Source organism: Salvelinus sp. IW2-2015, linkage group LG30 (genome assembly GCF_002910315.2).
Source record: "Salvelinus sp. IW2-2015 linkage group LG30, ASM291031v2, whole genome shotgun sequence".
Lineage (NCBI taxonomy): Eukaryota > Metazoa > Chordata > Actinopteri > Salmoniformes > Salmonidae > Salvelinus > Salvelinus sp. IW2-2015.
In genome coordinates, this window is record NC_036869.1 from 15,070,716 (window position 1) to 15,088,838 (window position 18,123).

General features: G+C 45.7%; 1 protein-coding gene across 1 annotated transcript in view; it reads left to right on the plus strand.

Moving 5' to 3' along the window:
- The window catches only part of LOC111955139 (teashirt homolog 1), a 35,832-nt gene extending 18,159 nt beyond the window's left edge, over positions 1–17,673 (plus strand). Inside the window, exon 2 of the mRNA XM_023975239.2 lies at positions 13,176–17,673. Within this exon, the coding sequence (XP_023831007.1) occupies positions 13,176–16,558 (3,383 nt within the window). The 3' untranslated portion in view covers positions 16,559–17,673. The remainder of the gene's footprint in view (positions 1–13,175) is intronic.
- The last annotated feature ends 450 nt before the right edge of the window (positions 17,674–18,123 follow it).

The window sequence follows — 18,123 nt, forward strand, 5'->3', positions numbered from 1 at the left end:
CTGTTCAGTCTTCTGTTGAATATCTGTGTGCGCTTGTCTGTGTGCGCTTGTCGTGTGCGCTTGTCTGTGTGTGTGTGTGTGTGTGTGTGTGTGTGTGTGTGTGTGTGTGTGTGTGTGTGTGTGTGTGTGTGTGTGTGTGTGTGTGTGTGTGTGTGTGTGTGTGTGTGTGTGTGTGTGTGTGTGTGTGTGTGTGTGTGTGTGTGTGTGTGTGTGCACTATGCATTGGTGTGATGCTGGCATCGGCTCGGTTCCTATTCCAGCTTGCGCAGGGTGTTGACGGACCAGGTGTGTGTGTGTGTGTGTGTGTGGTGCCACAGTGTCCCATTCCCCTTGGCTTGGTTTGTCAGCTATCTGGCTCTGGGAAGCATCAAGCAACAAAACTCAAAGTGAAGCCTTTTCACTCTCTCCCCTGCACACCACATTTGGGAAACAGCTGGAAAGACCATGACTATGATTTGTCTCCCTCTGCTAGTATGTCTGACAGCCTCTATTGCACCACACACACTCGAGCGCACACACACACACACACACACACACACATGCAGGTAGACACCCACATGCACTTATACTCCCCTTGAGGAGATATAAAATGAACAGTCCAATTTAGAGGTATTCAGTATATTAAATGAAGTCAGTGTCTCTGGGGTGGATGGAGGGAGATTGGATAGGGTTTCATGGAACGAGTGGAACTATTCATTATGTGAGAGGTGTACTTTTCTAGACTGTGTGTGTGTGTGTGTGCGCGCGCACGTACGTTCCTACAAGGTGTGTGTATCATATAGTGTGTGTTCTCAAATATCTCTTTGCAAAGTTTGTGAACATACACACACACACACACACACACAGGGTCTCGTATAAAGGAACACACACAGGGTCCCGTATAAAGGGCTGTGGTCTTTTGGTACTCGCTGCCAAAATGGCCCTGATTTCCTTTAGCCCAGCTTGGCCGGGTCATACATCACTAAGGGGCCTCCCAGCTCCAGTGGCAGGGGTTGACAGAATGACACGTGTCATTTATCATGGAGGGGCCAGGCCTTGGGAAACTACACAGACTGGACCGCATATGACACTGCCTGAGGGAGAGAGACCGAGAGAGGGGGAGAGAGACCGAGGAAGATGGAGAGCACAGAACGTAAAGTCTGTACGATACACAGATGGAATACATACGGACACGCAGAGTCTCTCCTAGCTGTCCGTGTCTTTTCCTTCTGTCCTCTACATATCCCTCCCTCTCTTCTCCTTCTTTCTCAATTTTTCTCTATCTCACATGCACCCATCCCTAACCCCGCCCACCCTCCCCCTTCTACTCTCCCCCTCCTCTCCATCTCTCCCACCAAGTCACTCGCCTGGCCCCCTTTTTCATAAGCCTAATTTATTTTGGCTGCCACATGCAAGCTGACAGGGATCACTCACTACTGCCCTCCCTGCGCGCTCACACACACACACATTTCTCTTCGCGACTGTCCCGAGATCAACCCAACAGTCACCATTCCCTTGGTTAGAGGGCACTTTCAGAGACTGTGCAAAAGTTTAATTGCCAGGGAGGTAAGCTTCTCTTTCGTCTCCATTTCTAGAATGTTCTAGCACTCCATAGTCTGCCCTCAGTACGATATTATGTTGTGTTGAGCGATGGTTTCCTGTCTCTCTCTCGCGTGCGCTCTCGCTCTCTCTCACTCTTTCTCTCTCTGTCCATTTCTCACCATGCTCACTCCTTCACTTACTGCTTCTCTCTTCGCTCTCTCTCTCTCTGTCACTCTGTCCATTTCTCACCATGCACATTCCTTCACTTACTGCGTCTGTCTGTCTGTCTGTGTCTTTCTCCTCCTCTCTCTCTCTCTCTCCTAAGCTGTTATGGATGGTTTACTAAGAGTCATGTCGCTACCCTGGGAAATCTCAACACACACCACTGTGAACAGGCGCACACACAACACATACACACACTCACACACACACAATCAGAGATGTGGGTATTGATCCCCAGTGACGTGGTTTCTTCTGTGAGAGGCCAGTTTGTGATTTAGTGTCTCTCCTCCTTCAGGGCCTCTCTCGTTCCCCCTCTGCCTCCCTCTTTTGTCAGTTCACTGTCACGGCCATCAGGAAAAGGCCTCACGCCCCCCCCCACCTCCTTTGCGCGCACACACACATACATAAACACAAACACACATACAAAAAACACAAGCACACATACATAAACAGACACGCGCTCCCGTGTGGACTGACAGAATTGTTACTCTTTCTTGTCCCCTTTTTGTTCATTGCTGAAGTGTSCAGTTACGCTTTACTTAAAAGGTATAAACGAGGTTGTTTGACCACACAGATCAGTGCAACACTGTGACAAGATCCATTTTCTCTCACGTTGTTTGCATTTATGTGAATGGAGATGGCATTGTTTTGTGGAATGAAGACGATGTTCTCATGTGATCAGTGACTTCGATTTGGCGATCGCTGTGTCTGTGCCTGCGTACATGTGTTTGCTGTCTCTGATCTGACTCATCCACAGGCTGTGTGGGTTTTTCCCGCAGAGACACGGGGTCAGTCTCAGGGAAGAGTGTGTGTGTGTGTCCTGTGTGTGTGCATGTTGTTCCTCAGCGGTGTACAAAGCAGACAGCTCATGTGAATATAGGGGAGGGCTGAGGGTACAGGGAAGGGTTGATTGATGGGTTATTGTGCAACCAGACCCAGACAGAACTGGTGAGGTCATGGCCTCTTCATGCCTCTCTCTCTCCCCCCTCCCTCTCTCATCATTCTCACCACTATTCACTCCCCCATGCTGCCTTTCTCCCTTCACAGTCCACTTTGTTTTCTTTTGTCTCTCCTCCTCTAGTGCAGTTTTTTGTTACGCGATTCATCTTATCAGGTTTCATTTTACAGCCTCTATTCACTGGATGTAGCCATAAAAAAACGCTGCCTCTGACTTTCGAGAAACTTGCAAAGATCTGTCCATAACAAGTTTTAATGTCACTTTTMATTTGCTGCAATTTTTGTTATGGCCAAGCCGATTGGGCAGCAACCGGTGATTATCCAATCAGGGAGATAGATGGTTACTAACTTCTCTTCCTCATGGGAAATGTTCACCAAATAAAGTGTGACTGATGCAACAGGGTTCATGGAAAGGTGTATCTGAGAAAGCCTTTTGTTTTCTCTCCCTCGCCATTTTCTCTCCTACGCAGAAAGAGAGTGATTTATGGTAATTATCCATCTTTGGGGTCATCCATCAACTGGTTGTTGCTAGGAGATGGGAGCAGCTGTTGTTTGGGCCAGGGAAGTTCCACTGTCAGGGGGCTGTACACAGGTGACTTCAGAGGGAGATTTAAAGGGACAGGCCCTATTTTTGTTTTCTTTTTTTTCCCCAGAGAAAACTCTTGTACATGTGGATTTCAGTTTGTTTTAATGTGTTTTTAGGTTTAGTTCGTGCAGAGAAAAGACTAGGACTGGATAGAAACACTAAGGACTGGATTTCGTCAAGCTCCCTGGAATTCCTTGAAGTCAAAGAATACCTGTGGAATGAATAGGTAGATAGTGATACAAATAATGTCCCCACATGATTCAATTTGGCCCTACCAATGGGAAGGATGTCARTGCAGGTGGTCTTAGGAACTGCTTATCCTAGAACATGTTGGGCGGAGTCCTACCCTTAGCGAAACCTGAGCGCTTATAGTGGCTCTAGAAGCAGTCCTATATTGACTTTGTTAACCTTTCCAAAACCATAGGTTTTTAAATGTAGCTCTTCAGAAATAACTATATGACGCAGAGGCTTCACTTCACTAAAAGCTTAACCAGGTGGGAGTCGTAGGCTACACTAACGCTCAACTAACATTAGCAAAACGTTAGGACTTTTTGGTTGCATTATTTCAGAGAAGCAGTGATATTGGGGGCAGAGGCTATACTAGTCCATTATGTTCGGTAACATTCAGCTAACGTTAGCGAAACGTTGGGACTTTGTAGTTGCATAGGTTTTAACAGCAGCAGCCAGCTAGATGGGGGTTGGCTCTGCAGTGCTTATGATATAATGGCCATTGTCTCATCTCTGAGCAGCCTGGAGTTGACAGTGGAGGGAAAAGGTGATTTATAGACTGCACCCGTCGCTATGGCTGCTCAAAGATGGCTCCCAGAGAACATGGACAAACAGAGGAGGGGAGAAAATGAGAACAGGGAAGGAGAGAGACATGTACTGCAATGCAGGAGCGAAGAGCAGGGGATTAAAATGAGTGATTACCAGAAGTTTATTTGTGACGTTTTTTTTTGTTTGTTGCTGAATCAGTTAACTTTAAGGTTTCATGCTGCTTGTTTGTAATAGTTTAAAGGTGCGCTACTAAAGTAGCCACCCTTTGCCTTGATGACAGCTTTGCACACTCTTGGCATTCTCTCAACCAGCTTCATGAAGTAGTCACCTGGAATGCATTTCAATTAACAATTACCTTGTGAATTTGGGGAATTTCTTTCCTTCTTAATGGGTTTGAGCCAATCAGTTGTGTTGTGACAAGGTAGGGGTGGTATACAGAAGATAGCCCTATTTTGTAAAAGACCAAGTTCAATGCACATTAGACCGGTGGAAATCTGTCCATTGGTCTGATGAGTCCAAATTTGAGATATTTGTGTCTTTGTGAGTGGATGATGTGAATGGATGATCTCCGCATGTGTGGTTCCCACCYTGAACCATGGAGGAGGAGGTGTGATGGTGTGGGGGTGCTTTGCTAGTGACACTGTCAGTGATTTATTTAGAATTCAAGTCACACTTAACCAGCATGGCTACCACAGCATTCTGCAGCGATACGCCATCCCATCTGGTTTGCGCTTAGTGGGACAATTATTTGTTTTTCAACAGGACAATGACCCAAAACACACCTCCTGTAAAGGCTATTTGATCAAGAAGGAGAGTGATGGAGTGCTGCATCAAATGACCTGGCCTCCTCAATCACCTGACATCAACCCAATTGAGATGGTTTGGGATGAGTTGGACTGCAGAGTGAAGGAAAAGCAGCCAACAAGTGCTCAGCATATGTGCTAACTCCTTCAAGACTGTTGGAAAAGCATTCCAGGTGAAGCTGGTTGAGAGAATGCCAAGAGTGTGCAAAGCTGTTATCAAGGCAAAGGGTGGCTACTTTTGAAGGGTCTAAAATGTAAAATATATTTTCATTTGTTTAACACTTTTTTGGTTACTACATTATTCCATATGTGTTATTTCATAGTTTTTATGACTTCACTATTATTCTACAATGTAGAAAGTATTACAAATAAAGATAAACCCTTGAATGTGTAGATGTGTKCAAACTTTTGACTGGTACTGTATGTGTATGTATGTGTGTATATATATTTTGGGTAATTGGAAGTGATGTAGACAATTGCATTGGTAGAAGCTACAATCTATCTGCAATATTAAAGCTGATCTACCCCCTAAAATGTATTATTTATTAGAATAAATAATAATAAATTATGAAACAGGTGGTCACGATTGGTAACTTTTCCCATGACTAAGAGTTTGTGGTGGAAGACATGCAGTGAGTAAACCGTTAGTAATGTCTTCATGTCGGACTTATCTCCCTCTTCTGGATGGGGATGTCACAGTGGTCAAAGATGATAGAACTCCCCCCTCCACAACCCAATAGTCCTGTCACCTCCCCTCCCCTTACCCTATTGTTTGAAGCTAATGTAAAATGCACTGTCTACAGTATATGACCCATTTTAGCAGTCCATTAGCATAATTTGGCTGTGGCCAGCGAGTTAATGTACTCGCAGATGACAGGGGAATTGTGCTACACAACCTTAGGGTTTAAACAAAGACCTATGACGAAGTAGGCCACGCTTTGCATAAGGATGGACATTACATTGGAGTGTGTGTGTGTGTGTGTGTGTGTGTGTGTGTGTGTGGTGTGTGTGTGTGTGTCGTGTGTGTGTGTGTGTGTGTGTGAGAAATGGGCCAATCCAACAGGTGTAGACCTTACAAGTGAAATGCTTACTTTACAAGTCCTTAACCCACAATGCAGTTCAAGAAATAGAGTTTAAGAAAATATTGACTCATAAAACTACAGTTAAATTTTTATAAAAAGTAACACAATAACAATAACAATACCAAGGCTTATATCAGGGGGTACGATACAAGTAATGTGCGGGGGTAGGTTAGTCAAGGTATTTGTAACATGACTATGCATAGATAATAAACAGCAAGTAGCAGCAGTGTAAAATCTAAGGGGGCGGGGGTCAATGTATATAGTCCGGGTGGCCATTTAATTAATTGTTCAGCAGTCTTATGGCTTGGGGGTAGAAGCTGTTAAGGAGCCTTTTGGTCCTAGACTTGGCGCTCCGGTACCGCTTGCCGTGCGATAGCAGAGAGAACAGTCTATGACTTGGGTGACTGGGGTCTGACAATTGGGCCTTCCTCTGACACAGCCAGTATATAAGTCCTGGATGGCAGGAAGCTTGGCCTCAGTGATGTACTGGGCCGTACGCACTACCCTCTGTAGCGCCTTACGGTCGGATGCAGTTGCCATACTGCTCGGTTAGGATGTTCTCGATGGTGCCATAGAACTTTTTGAGGATCTACATTTTACATTACATTTTAGTCATTTAGCAGACGCTCTTATCCAGAGCGACTTACAGTAGAGTGCATACATTTTATTACATTTTACATACTGAGACAAGGATATCCCTACCGGCCAAACCCTTCCTAACCCGGACGACGCTATGCCAATTGTGCGTCGCCCCACGGACCTCCCGGTTGCGGCCGGCTGCGACAGAGCCTGGGCGCGAACCCAGCCCAGCCTGGGCGCGAACCCAGAGACTCTGGTGGCGCAGCTAGCACTGCGATGCAGTGCCCTAGACCACTGCGCCACCCGGGAGTGTCTAGGGACACATGCCAAATCTTTTCGGTGTCCAGGGGGGGGAAAGGTGTTGTAGTGCCCTCTCCACAACTGTCTTGGTGTGTTTGGACCATGATAGTTTGTTGGTGATGTGGACACCAAGGAAGTTGTAACTCTCGACCCTCTCCACTACATCCCCGTCGATGTGAATGGGGGGCGTGTTCGAAAGGTGGATGAGAAGGCACAAATATATTATACCTTTGATAAAAGGTGTATCATATCAAATTATCTTAATACAACTTCGTATTTGCATTATACGTCTTTATTATCTTTATCCGACATTTCATATGTCTTGTCAAAAGTGAACACGGGCACTCAGTTGCGTAGCAAACATTGTTGTCCTCCACCTCATGAAGATTTGGAAAGCCGAGTAGATGAATTTGCACGTCCTGCTGGAACAGTACACCAGCTACTGGAGGCCCCGCAGGTATTGTGCCATATGGTTAATTATTCCACTTGGGCGGCGGGGATTGGGGGGCGTGGAACTGTGAACAGACTTTTCTAAGAGGAAGTTGAGGGAAAAGCATATATTAATTTATAGCGGCCACTCCACAGAATCCACGGCAACACAAATCAATGTCACTTTATAGAGGTGGGAGGGGCCGTTATACTGGAGAGAAGTGGGTGGAGTCTGTAAAACAAGCCTCAGAACTTCAAAGCCCCCCCCCCCCCTGCTTAGGGTAACTCCCTAAGCAAGGATTGTATGATGGAAAAAGAGGGGTAAAATCAGAATTTATTTATTTAACTAGGCAAGTCAGTTAAGAACAAATTCTTATTTACAATGACTGCCTACCAAAAGTTCTCCTGCAGGGACGGGGCCTGGGATTGCTCTTCCCTGCTGTAGATTGTGCCTGGGCATGTTGAGGGGCAAATTGGTTTGGACACCAGAAATAGCATTCAAACTTTGCTTGCTGAATAATACCTTCATTATTTCTTAAAGGAGATTGTATACCATCAGCAGTCATGAGAGAAGTAAAAAAAAAAAAAAAAAAAAAACTAAGANAAAAAAAAAAAAAAAAAAAAACTAAGATGTCCTCACCATTAGAGTAAATAAAATGCCCAACAAATAGGATGCCCTGTGGCTTTAAAAAAATGTTTTACAAAGAGAACAACTGAGAATCATCTCGAAATGAAGCCTATGCTGTCGACCCTTTTACACACAGACGTAAATGAAAAGGTCTGGCAGTTTTTCCTCAGTTACTCTTAGGGAACGTAGGCACTAGGCCTAAACGCCAGCTTGCTTTAGCATCGGGCCCGCTAGCGCTTGGAACAGACAGGATCACACCACCCCGGCATGTGCAGCAGTGGCTGTCCCAGAGAAGAAGAAGAAAGAAAGAGAAGGGGAGAGGGAGAAAGAGATTGTGTTGTATTCTCCCTGACATGCTCTGCATTACCATAATTGGCTTTTCTACATGATAGGACAGAGGAAATAATAATGTCATTTTATTTACAGCCTGTCCCACTGTCCCCCTCTCCCTCACACACACACACACACACACATACACCATGCAGGTCAAATGACACACACTGATCAGGCCTGTCCAAAGCCATCACAGCGGAGGGGCCGGTGACAAAGCGAAAGCGGGGAGAAAGGAATACGACTCGCGACGTTTCAGCCCCCATTTTGAAGGGCGTCTAAACGGCGACTCGGTTGCCCGTCTGGAATAGCAGAGAGCCCGACACAGGCTAAATCAGAGGAGTGAGAGCAGGCGGAATTGGACATTAGCACCACAAATGACTGCCGGGATTGGTCCTCTTCTCAGAGACAGAGTAAATAAATAAGGAGGGTTGAGAGGGGTGTGTGTGTGGCATGTGTGTGAGTTGCAATTCGGTGGTGCTGCTTCGCGCTCAACTGCACTCGCTCCCTGTCTCACGTTGTTTCTCTCCCGAAGGCTTTTGGTTAAGTTTGACACCAGCCAAATGGTGTAGCCTCAGCGTCCCATGYCAGATAGCATTATGGGTTTAAGTGGCAGATTTGCACAAGAGAAACGAGCAAGGAGAAATATACAGTATGTGAAATGACTCCATTTTTCAGACGTTCTAATATAACATCATATGCAGAGAGAAACTGCCGGGTTCTCTCGGAAAGCAAAACTTCATTTCCATCTACTTTGTTTTGAAGCAGTTGATTCTCAAGTTGTTCCGATGTAATTTTTGAATGTCAACGCAGTAGTGCGTGTGAGAGGAAGCACAGCTAGTTGGGAATTCATTGTGCATGGTATCACAAACTCTGTGCCATAGACACAATGCAGAAACAGTACTGTGAGAGTACGAAGGTTGTTTTTATACTTCGCTATAACAGATGACAATTTGTTGATGAATGTAGTATTATATCACAGATTTGAGCTTGGCATAGAGAAGGCTTGTACATGTTTGCGTGTGAGCGACTGTGAGAATGTCCGTCTGTTTTTATCTATGTACTATACACTTAGTGTGTGTGTGTGTGTGTGTGTGTGTGTGTGTGTGTGTGTGTGTGTGGTGTGTGTGTGTGTGTGTGTGTGTGTGTGGTGTTGTGTGTGTGTGTGGTGTGTGTGTGTGTGTGTGGTGTGTGTGTGTGTGTGTTGTTTACAGCAAAGCCCGGTAGGTCCTGCCGAGTTCACCGTCTGAGGAAGCCCGGGGCCAAAGTGACAGGTCGTCTCTGACGCAGATGGCCTGCTCTCCTCTCCTTCCACAGCCGTCAACACTCCCCTCTGTGTTTGACACACACACTGACGCACACATTTGCGCGCACACACATACTAACACACACACACACACACATGCCATTGACACTGACACAAACACTTAGTGACAAACACACACATGGGTTGTCAGATACAAAAAACACATGAATGTAGTGAGAGCAACACTAACACACACACACACAGGGACACACACAGGGACACACCTGATAGATACATTCACACAGAATATCTCCCTAGCACACCAGGTGGATAGATAGGAATATATGCTTACAAGCTAACCCTCACTCACACACACAAACACACACAAATGCACACCTTCTCCTTTGTATCTTGCTGCCTCAGGTTACAGTCAATTTCACATACTTTCCCTCTACCATTTCAGACCCACCCATAGACAGACGAACTCTCCCGCTCACACCTCTGTCAGCTAACTCCTAAATGCACCTTTTTTCCTGCTTTTTTTGCTACAAACCTTTTCCTCTTCCATTCTCCATGACAGCACAAAGTGGGCTTATTTTTATTTTCTCTCTGTTTTTGACTGACAACCACAACAGCATCCCCCTTCCTTCCCCGCCCAATTTTAATCCCCCCCCTCCCTCTCCCTCCCCCTCTCTCCATTGTTCTGAGTGAAGCTTGAAAGCGGGCGGCTCAACGAGTAGTGTCAGCATCTCCCCATCTCTGATTGCCTTATTAGCCGCCGGTGGCACCAGGAGCTCTTTTTTCCCCCACAGATGGCAAAAAAAGGAGGGAGAGAAGAAGAAAAAATGTCCGACTTCTATGTTGTTTCTTTCTTCTTTCGCTTAGAAAAAACGTCTTGTTTGTGGACACTGACACCCACCACCCTGACCCGAACACCTGACACTGATACATGATTTGACACTTGAACTGCGTCGTTGGTTAAGGGCTTGTAAGTAAGCATTTCACGGTATTCGGCGCATGTGACAAATACGATTTGATTTGATGGCTGTCGAGGTGGAGGCAGCAGACTGGAGATGTCGGAGGAAGTGTGTGTGTGTAGGGGGGGGGGGGGGGGGGTCTGGGCTGAGGTGTGTGCAGGAAAAGACTGACTTTATTTTTAAGAGGTGTCAGGTTGTCTGTCTTTTCTGTCAAGGCATTCCCTCTACCCATTCCACTCATTAAGAGCTACGGGTAACTATAGTAGAGACGGCAATTTTTTTGGGGGGGGGTGCGTTCTTTAGCGTGATGGGCTATTTAGAGACGGCGKGAGAGTAAGCGTGATGGGGGAGTTTTCAGTGCTTTGAGGTACTCAACCAAACGCTCCAATGAAATGAAATACGGAATGCTCTTGACAATACACCGACATTTGACATTGGCTTGAATTTGATTCTTTTTGAAAGCGTGTAATGTCGGGCTCTGGGGTAGGCATAGTTGTAATATTGGACAGATAGATTGCAGGTATTATGTGAGCAATAGTGTAGTATTATCTTTTGTGTGTACGTGTACACATATTCAGTACACGCTAGCACAGCAATGGATGTTCGTACACATTTATACCAGCACACGCACGCAGACACAGAGACTGAGACACACACACACACACACACACACACACACACACACACACCGTAGTCACAGTTGCTTATGGCCCTCCAGCTTTTCCCAGGCAGCAGTAAATGGCAGCTCACAAACATCAGGTATTATGTCTTCTCTGATTATGGGCCTGAGCGGCAACACGCTGTTCTGGGGCTGACAGCACATCTGCCTCCTCGCTAGAGACTGATACTGGCACCTTGGACAAGCATCTTATGGGAGAGGATAAGGTGAACTGCCCGAGCACTGTCTGTCTCTGTCTCTCTTTCACTCTCTCGCTCCCTCTCTCTATCCTTTTCTCGATGTATTTCTCCTTTACGATTACCGTGCAGCACATTTTCATATTGAATGAAACATTACATAATATTGCAAAATTCTAACAGGTTTGACAGTTGGAAATACGTTCCTCTACAATTCTTAATTTGCTACTTAGTGCAGGTTAGATAAAGTTGATGTCTGACATTGTCTCGGAGTCCAGAGGGCCTGGAATTATACTTGAGAGACAGTTGACGCTGGTTATAGGCGTATTCTCAAAGTAACATTTCTGCCATAATTCCTGCATAGCTACAGGGGTTGGAATCCCATGTCGTTTGTCTACCATTAAAGATAACCAATCAGGCAGCTGATCAACACAGGCAGTGCCTTGTTAAGTGCTCGGTCCCGTTCCATAATGGTCATTAAGTAAATGGTATGGATGGAGTATTTTTCTCTCATCTTGTGCCCCGACAAAGAGTTCCATTATTCTCTTTTCGAGGCTGGCAACACTTAAGTGTCAAATCCAGAGGAAAATGCTATTTCATTAGCCACATACCATAGCCGTGCTGTTGTTACTCATTAAACATTTAATCGTCCTTTATCTGATAAACTACCACATAAGGACTACATCATCTTGTTGATGTTGAAGAAAACATGTCTTTATTTTTATAAACGTATAGGTCAAATGTGTAATTTTTCCTCAATTCAGATTTTTTTTTACAAATACTATGATTTAGTACTATGATTAAATATAGAGGAACCTTGGTATAACCTTGACAGTCATTCTGTGTGGAGAAAGTATACTCAGAACTCACGCCCCCATCCTCTGTGGGTAACACTGTTTCCCTTCTTCCCGCAAGCCAGCACACTTGACTCCCTGAGAACTAGTACAGCATGGARGGTGACAACATGGCATGTCATGTCCACCGGCAATTTCCACGCGTCATACTGTGAGGACTTCCACTGCCAATGCCAACTCTATGCCATCCCAGCCGAGGGCCTGGCACGCTCACCCGCTATCGCTATATCACACGTCACGGGCAGGGTGTGAGTGGCACAGTGGCAGCAGAGACTGGTTCAAAGTCAGAGAGAGTCAGTGCCCTTCATCTAGAAGAGAGGAAGCCATTTTAGTACAGGAACTGGCTTGTGACTGTTGGGGTCACCTTTTTTTCTGGGCAGTCATAATCATTTGGATATTTGAAATGGATAGGATTTAAGACTGGCAACTTTCTTTTGTATATTTGCATTCAACAGTATACATCCATATAGAGTGTATGATAGCATGTAGTTAAAACATAAAAGCACTACAAAGCAACAAACAAGTTATAACATACTGAATGTAGGCTACTGACCTTTTTTGTCAAACGCAGTGGACTCTCAGTGTTGATTAATATGCATCTGCTGCTTTGGGAACCGGTTTTCCATCATGTAGAATTGTGCTTGTGTCCCTAGTTTTTGAACTCAAGGGGAAATATTCCTCTTGCTCATCTGTGTTCTCCTTTACCCTTGCTGAGCCATACTGTTTGATACCTTCGTTAGGCTGCACAGTGTAGGGGACTATCTATCATCGTCAAGATATGGATGTTTGCCACTTTTATAATTGCAAAGCTGCGTCCTCCGCCAGGACTATTGACTAAAATATTTTAAGAGTCATTACACCCACCCACTCTTACACACTCAGAGATACAGACATGCATGGTATACACACGTTAAACACAAACACACATTACGGGATAAACACATCAAGAATCTTTATACACATCTGATGGAATGTTCTGCCCCAATGAGTTGGCTGATGTCCCTTTTTCTCTCCTCTTGTGTTTTTCAGCTTATGGGGACGAGGAGGAATTTAAGGCTGATGACAAGATCGATGAGGAGCACCTGCAGGACGACGGCCTCTCCTTAGACGGCCATGACGGCGAGTACCTCTGCAACGAGGATGACGACGCCGGGGACCGATTCAGCTTCCAGAACTCCCCGCTCAGCAATGGGACCAACCCAGACGCCGGCTATGCCTCTCCGCTCAGTGATGCCAGCGACCAGCTTATTGACTTCCAGAGTACTCCCTCCAAGGACGGACTTGATAAGGAGGAGGAAGAGGCAGTCAGAGGAGAAGTAGAACCCCCGAAGGTCCCCAACGGCCTGTCTCTGCAGGACAGCCTGGCGCAGATGAAAGCCGTCTATGCTAACCTGATCTCTGAAGCCTCTTGGTCCAGCATCACCATGGACATGCTGAGAAGTAACAGCAACAAGGTCAGCAGTGTGATCAGCAACAGCAATGGAAGCAGCCACAAGGGGAGCAACGTTATCCTTAACAGTCATGCTAACAGCCTTGTGAACAATAATAACCACAGCAACAGCAGCAGTGGCACCTCTGCCCCTACCAACACTACCAGCAACACTAGTGCTACAAGCACCGCTAATACTACCAACACTGGCAACACAGGTGGAGTGGCCTACGACTGGCACCAAGCAGCTTTGGCCAAAACTTTTCAGCATACACCATACAATCTCCTCCCCGAGCCGAGCCTCTTCAGCACTGTGCAGCTGTACCGGCAYAACAACAAGCTCTACGGCCCGGTGTTCACCGGTGCCAGCAAGTTCCGGTGCAAGGACTGCAGCGGAGCCTATGACACATTGGTGGGGCTCACGGTGCACATGAGTGAGTCAGGCCACTACCGTGATGACAACAAAGACAAGGAGGAGGAGCGGGGAAAGAGGTGGTCCAAGCCCCGTAAGCGCTCCCTCATGGAGATGGAAGGAAAGGAGGATGCTCAAAAGGTGCTCAAGTGCATGTACTGCGGACACTCCTTTGAATCCCTGCAGGACCTGAGCGTCCACATGATCAAAACGAAACACTACCAGAAAGTGCCTCTAAAAGAACCCATGTCAGCCCTCGTCTCAAAGCTGGTGCCCCCTACCAGAAAAAGAGCATTTCAGGACTTGGTGTCCCCATGCTCACCGGAGTCTGTCCACAACACACCTGGTGTACACCTGGGAGAGACCTCAAAAGACCAGAAAGTGGTTAACCCCTATGTCACAGCAAATAACCGCTACGGCTACCAAAATGGCGCCAGTTACACCTGGCAGTTTGAGGCGCGTAAGGCCCAGATCCTCAAATGCATGGAGTGTGGGAGTTCCCACGACACCCTGCAACAACTGACCGCCCACATGATGGTCACAGGACACTTTCTGAAAGTGACCAACTCAGCGTCCAAAAAGGGGAAGCAGTTGGTGTTTGACCCCGTGGTTGAGGAAAATATACAGTCCATTCCTCTCCCTCCGACCTCTACACGACTCCCGGTTCCCAATGTGAAGTCACAGCCTGATTCTCCTCCCTTGCACTCCTCCTCCACTGAAGAGAAAAGGGAGGAGCATGAGGAGAACATGGAGATGAGTGAACCAGAGAAGAAGATCAAAGAGGAGAAAGAGGATCCGACTGAGAAATGCGAGAAACCAGGCAAGGCTGGACATTACAAGTATCTCACAGAGGAAGACCTGGAGCAGACTCCCAAAGGAGGTGTGGATATCCTGAAGTCCTTAGAGTTCACTGTGTCAAGTGCAATCATCAAGGCCCAGACTGGGACGCCCACTTGGGGTGGTGCTGGCTACCCGAGCATCCACGCTGCCTACCAGCTCCATGGGTCTTTGAAGTCCTCCATGCAGAGTGTCCATGTGGTTCAACCCTTGTTCAGCACTAGCAGCTTGAAGATGATGTCCTCTGACTCCAGCAATCTGATCCACTCTCCGAGCAGCCCTTCCCCACCTCCAAGCCACAAGAACAATGTGTTGGCCATGGAAGAGCTGGTGGAAAAAGTCACAGGGAAAGTCACTGTGAAGAAGGAGAAGGAGGAAAAGGCCTCCGAAAATAAATACAAAGCGAGATCTGCCAAGTCACCCTCTCCACTGTCCAAGGAGAGGAAGGGCTCACCCAAGGTGGATGGCCTCAACAAGCCAGTGAAAAACGTTGCCGTAGAGGATCAGAGTGAGCCTAGAAGCAGAGAGGGAGAGGCAAAAGACAACCAAGCAGATTTGTCAACGAAGAACGGAACAGACGTGCCAAACACGGCAGTTGGCAACAGCTGTAACAGCTTGGGAATCATCACTGATCACTCACCGGAGCAGCCTTTTGTCAACCCCCTCAGTGCGTTGCAGTCCATCATGAACAATCACTTGGGAAAGGCCTCAAAGACGGCCACACCCTATCTAGACCCTCTGTCGAAGCTGTACAAGATCAGTAATAGCATGCTGGAGAAGCCCATGAACATCTCCACTCAGGTCAAACAAGTTCAGTCAATCAATCGATTCTATGACAACAATGACCAGCCCATGGACTTGACGAAATCCAAAGTCACTAACGGACTAACTGCGAACAGCACCTCCACTACGCTAAACAGCACTACCAACTGTAATACCAATAACAGCAACAGACCCATCCTCTCAAGCTTGTCTGAATCTCTGTCGTCCCAAAATGCTTTGATGGACATCTCCGACATGGTCAAGAACCTGACTGGCCGTCTGACGCCCAAATCCTCCACTCCGTCCTCCATCTCGGAGAAATCTGATGCGGACAACAGCGCCTTCGAGGATGGCTTGGAGGAGCTCTCTGCAGTCCAGAAAAGGAAAGGCCGGCAGTCCAACTGGAATCCTCAGCACCTCCTCATCCTTCAGGCCCAGTTTACCTCCTGTCTTCGGGAGACGTCTGARGGCAAGTTCGTCATGACTGACCTCGGCCCCCAGGAGCGGGTCCACATCTGCAAGTTCACCGGTCTCTCCTTGACCACTATCTCCCATTGGCTAGCCAACGTCAAGTACCAGCTGAGGAGGACAGGCGGGACAAAATTCCTGAAGAACATTGACTCGGGCCAGCCCCTGTTTCTGTGCAGTGACTGTGCCTCTCAGTTTAGGACTCCTTCCTCTTACATAAACCATTTGGAGTCCCACTTAGGCTTCAGCATGAAGGACCTCTCCAAGCTTTCAATAGATCACATTAGGGAGGAGCAGGCAGTTACCAGAATGATAACAGAGAAGACTTTCAGTTCCCTGGGACTTACCGAGGAAGACTCAGGCTCTGTATTTCAGTGCACGCTCTGCAATCGGACCTTTGTCAGCAAGCACGCGGTCAAGCTTCACCTTAGCAAAACACATGGCAAGTCGCCGGAGGACCACCTCATCTTTGTCACTGAACTAGAAAAGTTTGATAAAGCCTAAATGAGGTGGAGGAAGCTGATGGCATGACTGATTACTGAATCGTTGCACTATATCTCAATACTGCACTGCATCTCAACTGAGACTTTGGAATCAGTCCGAAGTAACTGCTGTCATAAAACTGGGCCATGTTTTGGATTTCAGTTGTCTTTTATTTTTCAACACACCTTTAGCAGATCGTGTCTATGATCTTTAGGATCTTTTGTCTGTGCATGTTTTTCAGTGAATTAAGATTAAACCAACATTTAAAAAAAATGTTGACACAAACACACATTCTGAAAATGTATGATTGATATGAAGGTTTTTTGTTGTTTTCAACTAATCATATTGAAAATACATTTTAAGAGAAAAAGTAAGAAGGATTTCTGCACTTGGGCTACTATGAAGAGGTACACATTAGGATTGTTAAAATATACTCCATGGCACGATGATATTTCAACGTTTAGATTCTCACTTCTCCTGATCACCTCAAAATTGCATATGGGGTAGAACATGTTAAAGGATGAAATGTAGGCCTAATGACAAACTGCAGAAAGAACAGAATACTCATGAATATGTTCAGCTTTTCTCTGCATATTTGTTTAACTAATCAAGTATTATTTAATGGTGGTATTGCCATATTTGCTTTGATACCAGTTGTATTTTTATGATTGTGTGCCGCTTCAGTTTCAACTTGTAAATTAAGTTTTAAAACTGATAAATATATAAATGATCAGCAAGTATGTGTAAATGTATGTAATCATATCTTGCTATTGGCAGAAGCTCAACATTCTTTGTACTGTGTGCATTTTTATATTGTCACTTTATAGAAAATATGGAAAAAATAAATAACTATGTACTGTATATAGGTATAAATATATACAGTATATATATATACTGTAGAGCCAGAACATGTCCTTTTTCAATGAAAAGTAGGTCCTTCTTTGTGGTTTACATGATTAAATATAACTACACGGCCATCTCTTCTGATGCATGGTACTGTATGTTAAAATAAACATGCAATGCACAATAAATTATACATTTCAATGTTTTATCATTAATACTGTTCAGAATTCTATCCTCTAAATCATGAAAGTATTGTTTTTTTCTGCAATTGTAAAATAAACTCTAAACCTGGATTCTGCTTTGTTAAATTGGAGATTTKTTTTCAATAAGGCTATGTAGCATCATGGAGGAAAACATACATTTTTATTTATTCGTAATGGATATGTAAATTCTCGGGCTTCAAGATAACCTGACCCTCGGAAAAATGTTTGTTTAAGTGGTCAAGACATGACCTTTCATATGTAGTTTGTCTATCACTGATTAGAGACACTCATATTGACTGTCAAATTGTGTGTTTTGTCTGTCAGCCTCTTGATGACACACACCAATGAGCATTAATGAAGTCACAGAAACGAGGTAATGTGTCACAGGGACCAACAAACAACAAGCTGCACTTTGAAGAGATTCACGTGACAATGGAGTCGAGAAACGTGTGGGTTTGGCACAACGGCGCCTGTTAAGCTTCTCTGTCTTCTCATAGCAGTTTGCTGTTTCTGGTGACGGCCTTCCCCTTTTGTTAATGA